The sequence below is a fragment of the Gorilla gorilla genome, chromosome 18 (genome assembly GCF_029281585.2).
Source record: "Gorilla gorilla gorilla isolate KB3781 chromosome 18, NHGRI_mGorGor1-v2.1_pri, whole genome shotgun sequence".
Lineage (NCBI taxonomy): Eukaryota > Metazoa > Chordata > Mammalia > Primates > Hominidae > Gorilla > Gorilla gorilla.
In genome coordinates, this window is record NC_073242.2 from 102,270,419 (window position 1) to 102,282,083 (window position 11,665).

Below are 11,665 nucleotides of genomic sequence, written 5' to 3' on the forward strand. Positions count from 1 at the left end.
CCATCTCTATTCAATAAGCAAATCTCTATTCAATAAGCAATTAACATTCAAGTGTTCAATTATTTAAAATACATTTTTTTTCCCTACAATGAGATCATCACACCCATAAATACCGAGACCCTTTATCAGGTCATTTGTCCATTGTCTAATATGGAAAACTCACAAGAAAGAGAGGAGGCAGGACAGTAGTGTTGCCAAACTCTTCCCAACTTAGAACTCTTCCCACCTTAGAGGTGAAAGATGTAGGACAGCCTCACAGAGGTCTAATCATTCATCTAGCCAGGAAACACTATGTGGCACCAACTACTGTCTACAACAATGTTCTTTCCAACAGCATCTCTGTGCTTCATCCTAAGCCAATCCCAAAAAACTCAGAACGAAAGACAACTAATCCAGTGTACCTAAAAATCAACCCACAAGTCCCTACTAATTAAGTCCTCAGAAATACAGTGTTTAATGGCTTAGAATGGTAGGGCCTACTGACTGAGTCTCTGGTTATTCACTCCCTAATTGTATAGTTTAAGAAGATGTGTGTGTCTGTGCCAGAATTCCACTGGTTCTCATACTGATTTTCTCTCACTTTAAACCATGTGAGTAATATACAAATACATGCCAAGAAGCAGAGTATAAAGTAGCTGATGACAGTGCCCCTCATCTCCTGATCAGTTACATTCACCTTAAGAGTATTGTAAAGAATTCCTGAAAACCTTTCTCCATGAACATTTTGGCATTCCATCTTGTTTCAATTTCTTGGGATCAAGAATAATGATACTGACCAGGCTGCTTTCCTGCCTCTTCCAAATTGGAATTCCCATCTCGATCTGGAACAGCTGCTGGGAGGAACATGCTGCTTGGCATCACCATCTCAGGGGTGGTCACCTGAGGAGCAAGAGCAAGGAGAGTCAAATGGAGAGGAAAGTGACACAAAATAGGAAATGTTTAAAAATTATTTAATAAGCAAAATTAGCCTTCACCAGTGTAAAGCTAGAGGTGTCTCACTTTTCATAGCTCACTGAAGATTCATGTTTATTAGACAAAGCTCACATCAGTCAAAAGTGTTTCTACGGTTACATTCTGGACATAATTAGCAGTGCACACTTGAAGAATAATCTTATTATTAATATTTTTCCTTTATGCAGAATTTTGACTTTGATCACTGACAATGTTTTGTCATGGGCTGTGAAACTTCTTGTGCAACCAATTAGGTAGATAAGTTGAAAGGCCCACCTTAAGCTGCTGAAAACATAATAAGGGCCCTAATTAAATCATACCTAGTAAAGTACACTGTAATCTTGAAGCAGGGAGCATTGTAGTACTGTTTTCAAAATGTATTCAGGCAAGAGGAGGAGGGGAGTAAGAGTGAAGGAAAGGGTAAGAAGAAAAGAAGAGAACAAAGGGAAGGCTAAGGACACGCAGACATGCTGGCAGATTTTCCAGGAAACAACATTTGTAACCCTTTACAAGCTGACATCAAGCACAAACAAGCCTTTTTTTGTGACTCACTTAAGCCACGATTTCTTCTGGAGTCTCTGCCCAAGGTATACAACATCAGAAGGAACTTCTGACCAACGTCCCAGCAATAGAGGGTGGCCTGCACAGCATTCTACAATAGGGCAGCCCCACCTTGACCATGGCCATTTTTTCTCAATACAGCAGTTCTGGAAATCGCCTGGATCCAAACAGCTGCAACTTTCGGGCAGAGCCTCAGATATTTCTCTAGGCCTCCCTGCCATACGGCCCGAAGCCTGTCCAAACAAGTTATCATTTGCCTTATGTTTATGTGATAAGCAGCCCTCGATATCCAATGGAAAGATCAAAGGTTCTTCATTCAAAAAGAAGCAATATCCTTTTGCCTGATATGGAGTGGGAAGGGTAGGTGGCGATGATACTTCAAATGAATTAGAAACCGCCTCCCATTTGATGATAGCTGGAGAAATGGACTGACCTAGAAGTTACAGGACCAGAAACTACAGTCACCACTAACCTTTCTACGTGGCACCCAGCCCCACTTGGAGACATTATTTTTCCATCAAACACAACCGTACTGCACAGACATCTTCACTGTCTGTTGCAAAGATTGGAATACTTAGATTTCTGTTCAAAATTAAATAATATTTTAAATACATTACTATTAATTTTTAATGGTGTGACGATCCCAGCCTTGCTCAAAATAGCTACTGAGATGTCCACTAGAATCATCAGCAATAAGCTTGACAACTAGAGGAAACCCAGACAGCCACCCCCATCAACATAAGATAACTCCTCATCACACTTAGGTGTATTAGAATAATTTCAGCAACCCAGATGCCAGCGGGTGCAAAAAGTAAGCAACAGGCACCATGGAGAAGCATTCTGAGAAATGCTGTGTTTACGAAGAGCAGGTGTGTGGCAGGTGAATGTGTGTGACATAGCATTCTTGCCCCCACAGACATCTGCACCTCACACAAAGCTCATCGGCAGCTGGTTAAGGCTAGCTGTTGATGAATCGTTAGGAATGGAGTGGAGACTGCCAAACTCATTCCATCTATTTTCTTTTTAATAGAAGGCATTTCTGACCAGTGTGGTTGGGGAGTCCAGCGGGAATCCGAGAAGTGAAAGGTCACCGATTAATTTGTAGTCCTCAGCCGAGGGGGAGCACGAGGTTGGGGGTAAGAGGGGGAGAAAGGGAAAGGAAAAAAGACTCCCCCCCACCTCCTTTCTCGGTTGTAGCTGCAGGATCAGTCCTTTCCTGGGATCTTTAGGAATTATGAAAAATGAATCATGAGAAATAAAAAAAAGCCCTACAGAGTAAAAAAGAATAAAATTATCTAACACCTCAGCTGCACATCATTATAGAAAACTGTGGGCTTTTCATACACATTACAGTAAGGCAGACATCCCCTCTAACAGACTCAGTACGACGGATCAGTAATTGTTTTCATACACTTTAATTAGAAAAACTCAGATGGCTATGAATAATAATGGAAAAGAGAGACTTTTGCACTTGAAAGGTTGAAGTCAATCAAGTGTGAATGACGGCAAAAAAGAAAAAAAAAAAGACACCAATTCATCAGCCCTCTGTTGTCTCGCTGCGACTTTAATCATAATTCCTGATTGGGATTCAAGAAGGCAGTAAGCAGCGGTTCTTTGTCTGCCTTCACCTTCCATCAATTAACTCTCCCCGAAATATAATCATCAACCTCACATGCTCCTCTGCATCTTAATCTGGGCCTCCAAACCTGTAAGTCTTGCCCCATATGTGTTTAAGTAACTACTTTTATCCACCTGCATTTTTCTCATCTATAGTGTACCCAACCTCTCCCTGAAAAAAGGGGGGGTTGGTATATGAAATTTTGATGGGCAAGAAATTCCCAGGAGGCAAAGAGGAAGATCCCTAAAGAGAATCCTAAGGATCTGGCAATTCAGATGGCGTCTGTCTGCGCATGTGTCTGAACAGAGGTTGAGAATGGAAGCTGCCTTGCTACACAGGCTACTGGAGGGCCCCATGTCAGTTCTCAGACACTAACGTTCCCTTTGCCCATTCTTCCCTCTCCTACCAGCTTCCAAAGCTTTTTACTCAAAGCTTTCATGCTTTATCTTGAAGAGCCATAAACAATCCTGCCAACAGAGCCCATTGAGGAGTCCTTCTGCTCACTGAGGTGATATATATATCCAAAGGCAGACTTCCTTCAACACTTGCCTTGGCACCCCCTTTGTTTTACAATCATATCTGGCTACTAAACTGCATGGAATTCAGACTGTCCCAGCCATAGTCTCTAATGGATAGCTGAAAATGGGAAAGTAATAACCCAGCTGTCGGCCGGGTGCAGTGGCTCACGCCTGTAATCCCAGCACTTTGGGAGGCTGAGGCAGGTGGATCACTTGAGGTCAGGAGTTCAAGACCAGCCTGGCCAACATGGTGAAACCCCATCTCTACTATAAATACAAAAATTAGCCAGGCGTGGTGGCTCATGCCTGTAGTCCCAGTTACTCAGGAGGCTGAGACAGGAGAAATGCTTGAACCCAGGAGGCAGAGGTTGCAGTGAGCTGATATTGCGCCATTGCACTCCAGCCTGGGCGACAGAGTGAGACTCTGTCTCCAATCAATCAATCAATCAATCAATCAATCCATCCATCCCAGCTGTGCTGAGCACAGGTAAAGACCTTCCCTTTTGCCAGGAACACTGAAACATGTAGGTTTATGAGAAGACAAAACCTGGTTGTAGCATAACCAGGGTCATGCCAAGTGTGCCAAATTTCAGAGGCCCTCAAATAACTGGTCCTACCACCAATTTTCCTGCAGAACAATATACATGCTTTCTCTCTGTTCCTTCTCCCCCTCTCTGGCCGCAATCCTACAATGTCCATACTTCCACCCATGGACTCAAGAGCCAAACGAAAAAAGTTCTAAGGTTTGGCCAGATGACAGTACAAATCAGCCCAAACACCTACACTTTCTACATTGAATGTACCATCCACATTGATTATTCCGATAATCCATACATCAATAAACATTTAATACATTAAATTATATCCCCCACTCTATTCACTAATGAACCTGAGAAGTAATGAGAAGACAAAAGTTTTTCTGGTTAAGAAAATTCAACTGATTACAGCCATTACAGCACTTGGGTCTCTCAAGGTTGGCCTCTGCCATGCAAAAGGCAGTTCCATGGTGATCTTCTAGACACCACGTTTTCCTCCCAAACCTTCTGAGCCAGTTCGACTACCTTCCTCCCAGAGTACATGTACGTTTCATGGAAACTTGGGAAGAAACCATCAGCTGACTGGGGTGCAGAAAATTTGGAAGCCAACAGTGGCTCTGATATATTCCTAACAAACAGGTTTTCATGCATAACAAAAGAAATGTAGAGTTCTACTCCAGTGCTCAAAACCTCCCAGTTTAAGCAATTTTCATATATAATAGAAACAGAAGCGTTCCACATTGATGCTAAAAATGTTCAAGCTTAAGCACTTCCAAAATAACACAGTTGAAAAGGAGTAGCCTTGAGTAACTCTCAGTTCATTCAATTGACCACCATTTACTAAATAAACACTGTACAGGATCCATGTGCTGCATGCTTCTGAGATGCAGAGAGCCAGACAAAAGTTCCTGTCTCCAAAAGGCTTATGATGCAGAATAAATAACCCTTTAGAGGTCACAAAAGCCTTAGAAATCTAATACAAGTTGCAGACTCCTAGGAAAATACTTTCACAGAAAGAATATTCCAGATAATTTTAGGAAATTACAAGCTCCCCAGAAGGAAATCCATGTACTCAAGTGAACTGCCCTTGATCTACTAGGAGAGGTGACATATAGGTTCATAAATACATAGTTCCAAGCTCTTCCTAGTTTGGTTCATTATTATTTTGGATTATGTTCTAATGCCTTTCAAGATTCTATGAGGTGAGTGGACCCTAAAGCCTCAAGGGCACACCTTATACAGCCCCGTGTCTGAGATATGGGACTAGTCTCCCACTCTGACATTTGGGAGGGGCTGCTGAAATATATAATCTCTTGGTAGAATCTGGAGTTATAAGGAACACCATCCTGCCACTTACGCCAATCCCTGCAGGTCACAGATGTGGAAGGGCCAATATAACACCCTGTGCAGCCAAGGTCACCCTTTGCTAAGTTCTTATGGGACCGTTCATGCCAATTCATCTCTTGAGGCTACCTGCAGACAGGCTCACCTAGGTTAGATCGATGCCCCAGACACATTCTGTGTGCTGGAAAACAGAGAGATTTTATTTATTTATTTATTTATTTATTTATTTATTTATTTATTTATTTATTTTTCAGATGGAGTTTCGCTCTGTTGCCCAGGCTGAAGTGCAATGGCGCAATCTCGGCTCACTGCAACCTCCGCCTCCCAGGTTCAAGTGATTCTTCTGCCTCAGCCTCCCGAGTAGCTGGGATTACAGATGTGTACCACCACGCCCAGCTATTATTTTTTTTGTACTTTTAATAGAGATGGGGTTTCACCATGTTGGCCAGGCTGGTCTCGAACTCCTGACCTTAAGTGATCTGCCCCCATCAGCCTCCCAAAGTGCTGGGATTACAGGCGTGAGCCACTACGCCTGGCCAGCAGAGATATTTTCTTAGCAAAAGTGGTGAACCTAGTTTCTCTGAGACCCTTATTCCTACCGCCTTGGCATTGCTCACTTTAGGACTTCTTTCTGAAAAGCCCACTATTCCAGGTGAAAGTATAGATTTGCCGATACCTAGGCTCCCAAGAATGCCTCAAATCCTTTACTTTTAATTGAAAATCAATAGAATGAAGAAATTCAGACAAAAAGAGGAGAGACCTCAGGCACAGACCTCCTTGGCACAGACCAAGCCAGTCTGTACATCCCTGTGGATGAGACTGGTTCTGCCCAAAACATTAAGCATGAAGTTAAAAGCCAGCTGCTTTTAGGGCTGAGCAGTCTAGCTAGTGGTATATCTAAAGCCAGCTGTTCCAGCGAGAGGCCAGTTGCTCACTTCCTTTCCTGTACCTAGACAGCCACTGGGGCCCACTGGCTGGTTTCTGCACACTTACAGCCAACAAACCAGGGCGCCTCTTGCCAGTAGAGTTTCAGAGTTGGGTTCCCCACCCCACTTTACAGTCTTCTACATGTGCCAGGGAGAATACTGGACCATGGAGTCTTTTTAAAAGGCTCAGCTTCTTCTCTCCTTGTCCCATTTCCTTCTCTCCTTGTCCCATTTCCTTTTCTTTCTTTCTTTTTTTTTTTTGAGATAGTCTCACTTTGTCACCTGGGCTGGAGTGCAGTGGCACAACCATGGCTCGCTACAGGCTCAAACTGCTGGGCTTAAGTGATTCTTCTGCCTCAGCCTCCTGAGTAGCTAGGACAACAGGTACACACCACCACTCTCAGCAATTTTTTGTGTGTTTTGTTTTGTTTTGTTGGTAGAGACACAGTCTTGCCATGCTGCCCTGGCTGGTCTCGAACTCCTGGACTCAAGCCATCTTCCCACCTTGGCCTCCTTGTTTCCTTTCTAAAACTGCTTCTGTATGGTAGTTCATTCAATTTTTAAATACATCAAGCTCAAAAGAAAATACTGTAGGGCCGTGTTAACATTCATGTAGGCTGGAAACAAATGTAGTTCAGAACCAGATTTTTGAAACTGAGGATGAGAAAGATTGAAAAGGTAGATGGGAGAACAGGAAACACATGAAGAGTTATACACGTGTGCGCAGAGAGGTGAGAACTGAGGAGAATGAATTGGAGAGAAAAGCTTCATTAGACTCAGAGAGGCAAGCAGTGGCAGTATACCAAGGTCACTTCTAATTTAGACCATCTAATTGGCAAACAGGCTCCAAATGGCTATCATCTCACAGGGCTTGGAATTAATGAAGCCCGATTATTTTCATTACCTTCCTCTTAAGATACAGGCAAAGTGAGAGAGCTGGTACCCAGGTGGGTGCAACCGCCCCCAGGCCAGTGGCCGCCCTAGAGCCCCAGATGACCAGCCTGTCCTAGAGACTCACACACACACATGAAGCATAGAGAGTCACAGATGCTGATGGAAAAAAATCACAAGGTTACAAACTATTGGTCTCAAAAGAGATACAGAGAAAAGTGCAGGCAACACAGGGCCAGGAGCATGGAAGGGAAACTGTGCAGGTACAAAAAATACAGAATAATTAAGAACTACCAAAGGGAGCCAAGACAAAGGGCTACAGAAGGTGTTCCTAAGCTGCCCAGGAGCCAATCCCATCTCCATTATGAGGTCATATTTTGTTAAATGATGAAAGAACAAAGAGAGTTTCCCCATATCAGTGCTTCAGGATCCCAGTGGTGTGTCCTGTCACTTAGAAAGATAGTGATCAATTAGAATAATTTAAGAGTATTGAAATGCATGGTAGGTGGTCTTTCCTATTGTCATTCAGGGGACAGAAACATGGGCCCCATGCCTTCCACCCTCCTTTCCTGAAAGAATGGGAAAATAAGGGCACCGAGCAGCAGCTCCTACATCTCTTTCACCAATTTGAAATCTCAAGCTTCTTTGTAAATAGGTGAGAGTTCTTATGTGTAACTGACATTGGGGGAGGGCTGCCCAGCCAGTTGTGGAGGGGGCCTTGTCTCATCTCCCTTAAGCTTTATAGATTTCCTTCTTTCATATGACGTGTGCAGAGGTACTCTTTGCAGCTCTGTTTCCAATAGGCCAAGAAGAATGAAGTGCTGTGGGTGTGGTCTCCATAGTGGAGGGCCAGCACTGCAATTGTTCCTAGTGGAGAATATTTCTCAAGCCCCCTCATCAGTAAGAAGGGGGCCCATGGAAGACATACATATGAGATGCAGAGCATAAGCAAGCAGCTGTTACCATAGCAACAGACATATTAGACACTGCAGGTTCCTGAAAGCCGTCTGATAATGTATTATTAGATGAAGCCTCCTCAAAACGCACTCCATTTACAACTGCACAGAAAGACGTTGTGTAGAAAGTAATCTGTTTCCATTTATCAGGGTGGAATTTACTTTTAGTGGGACTGAACCGAACTCAAGCTAAATCCTGAGACTTTGGACACAGACAGCAAAAAATATTTACCAGAATTTATAGCTGTAAATACCCCGGACACACCCCATGTCTGCCAGGAATCATCTATTTGGGGGATTTTGCAAGCTTTTCCTATTCTGCAGCCAACGGCAACTAACTCAGTCAACCCATTTGGAAAGAAAGAAGATTCACTCCTCTTGCTGCCATTCATCCTAGCCACTCAGGGACAAAGCAGACATAGCTTTCTTCTCCTGGAGCATGAATGACTGTAGAACTGGCCATTCCTTAATGATATGGTTTAGAAAATGGAGCCCTGATTAGAGGGGCATTTTTCATCATGCTGTTTTCAGTTTCCTGCTCTAGTTGGCCATGAACAAACATATATCGTTAGAAAGCCTAACCAATACTTTCCCGGGGCCAATTTTCTAATAAAATGACAGTAAAATACCCTCCCGTGGCATGATTTTAACCATAGGTTCATTATAATCACTTAGTTGTAAAACAATTGCAAATTCCATTTTTACACCAAATTTTTCAGAGGAAAGACACTGGCATCTGCTTTGATTCATCAGAGCAGAGACCAAGATCATCAGTATTCCAGTCCTCAAATACGATCTCAGGTTCACCTTGTGGTAGGCCCACAAATTCCCTCTAACCCTGGTTGCTCATTTTTTTTTTTCCTGCTGAACTAAAGGCCTGAGATAGAAATGCATAGTTTGGCTCAATGCAAACTATCCCCATGACTGGACAAACCAGTTCAATACTGACAGCCATGCCTTAACTCCATGCAAAGAGAAAACTCATCCTTGCATATACATCTTTCAGTAAAAAGTAAAATACTTATATGATTACATTTCTCATAACTTTCAACTTTATTCCTGAATCCATTGACTAACAAGTTGACTTCCTATTACAAGTGCATTTCCCACAATCTGCACACAATCCCACAATCAGAAATGTCTAGAAAACATCTCCACGGTCTGCTGTGGAAAGATGAGGAACATAGGGGTTTCTAAACAAGGTACCAAGCCCAGCAGTGCTTTAGGGAGCAGTGTCTCCTACATAATTATATTGTCAGGGGTTCTAGAACAGTTTGTATTGACCAGTCCCATGGACATATCCTTATGCTCCCTGGCATTGTACACACAATTTTATATTTGCAAAATACTTGACGGAGGGTCAGTAACAGTGGTTATCAAACATTGGTATGCAAAGAATAATACAGTATGGCTGTTGTATAGCTTTCATGAGAGTCTCCATAAAGGTTAAGAATCACTGCTTCCAAAGGTGCTAGTTAATGGGTAACTTCCAGAAATCTCTTAGGGATTGGCACCCAAGCAAACACAGAAGTAATATCCTGCCCTTGAAGACTCTGTTGGTAAATGAAGATTCACAATGACCACCACACTTGTCACTTGAAATTTACCTTGCTATTGCTATTATGAAAATATGACAAACAATGAATATTTGAAATATAAGTTATACTCTAGTTCCTAGGGATATATAAATGAAATTTTTACTAATGTAAACCAGTCATGTAGATTACTATAGGCCCACAGTCCCTAGACTAGATTTATATTAAAATAGCAAAAATAATCACCTGAGTAAAAGAAAAATGTAGGTCAGTATTGACAATGCTTCCCTCCCCACATCTCTTTCTGTTCTTTCAGGCTCCCATGGTTCTAGGCCATCAGCTGGGAAGTACAATGAGGCCTGTTACTTCCAAGGATGATGAGAAAGCTGAAGAAACCAGTAACACAGAAACCCACTGGTCCACAGAAGGAGGTTGTCACTTACAGAGAATCTTTACACAATGTTCACCAGCTAATTTGAAAATACCCACAGAAAGTTAATTTATACTTCAAAGATCTCTGAAAGGCAGCTCATGCTAGGTCACCTTTGAGCTTCCCATTGGCTGCTAAAGTTCTCTTGATGCATCATCAATTATATATTCTTCATGACTAAACATCACTTACAACGTTATTCATTAATGTTTGCAGAACCAAATTGAATAGAAAATGCCTAGAGGTGATATGTCTGTGACCTGCACATTATAACGTGCAGTTGTGAACAGACTACCTCTCTGGGAATCTTCACGTGAAAAGGCAATCAAATTAACTTATTACTCCACTGCTAAAATAATGCTAAGAAAGGGGTGAGAATAATTCTCTTTGGTGATTTTTCCTCTAATGATCAGGAAAGGGCTTTTTTTTTTTTTTGAGACAGAATCTCGCTCTGTCACCCAGGCTGGAGTGCAGTGGCGCATCTCTGCTCACTGCAAGCTCTGCCTCCCGGGTTCACGCCATTATCCTGCCTCAGCCTCCTGCGTAGCTGGGACTACAGGCGCCTGCCACCAAGCCCGGCTAATTTTTTGTATTTTATTTTTCAGTAGAGACAGGGTTTCACCGTATTAACCAGGATGGTCTCGATCTCCTGACCTCATGATCCACCCACCTTGGCCTCCCAAAGTGCTGGGATTACAGGTGTGAGACACCGTGCCCAGCCTTTTTTTTCTTTTTTCTTTTGAGATGGAGTCCCACTGTGTCACCCAGGCTGGAGTGCAGTAGTGCAATGTCAGCTCACTGCAACCTCTGCCTCCCGGGTTCAAGTGATTCTCCTGCCTCAGCCTCCTCAGTAGCTGGGATTACAGGCACCCGCCACCATGCCTGGCTAATTTTTGTATTTTTAGTAGAGACAGGGTTTCGCCATGTTGGCCAGGCTGGTCTTGAACTCCTGACCTCAGGTGTCCCACCTGCCTTGGCCTCCCAAAGTGTTGGGATTACAAGTGTGAGCCCCCACGCCCGGCCAGGAAATGACTTTCACAGCAGCACCAGCATAGTCAAAAGTAGGACATCACCATCACTGGCACTATTTTGAAAAGTTTTTATATTACAATTAGATTTACATCTTTACACTAATTAGGCCATGTTTATAGTGGTCACTTAGGGGCATGCTTTCAAAATCTGCAGTTGTAGCAATATCATGTTCAAATGCAAAACCCACATTCACGAATCAGCAATATCCAGCTCACCATTTTCTTGCTTTAAAAATCAAAGTATCCACTGAGAAACTCCCTACCCTAGAGTTGGAAATTGCGGGTTCAAATCTCATCTCTGCTCCTCACAAATGGCATCAAGTCAATTAACATCTTTGAGCCTCAGTTTCCTTATCTGCTGCTGATGG

General features: G+C 42.9%; 1 protein-coding gene across 5 annotated transcripts in view; it reads right to left on the reverse strand.

The window, feature by feature from the left end:
- Positions 1-11,665, reverse strand: part of ZFHX3 (zinc finger homeobox 3) — a 275,840-nt gene that overhangs the window by 16,246 nt on the left and 247,929 nt on the right. For all 5 annotated transcript variants that reach the window (XM_055366441.2, XM_055366439.2, XM_055366440.2 and 2 more), the window contains one exon: positions 777-879. In XM_055366441.2, coding sequence (XP_055222416.2) covers positions 777-879 — 103 coding nt within the window. The remainder of the gene's footprint in view (positions 1-776; positions 880-11,665) is intronic.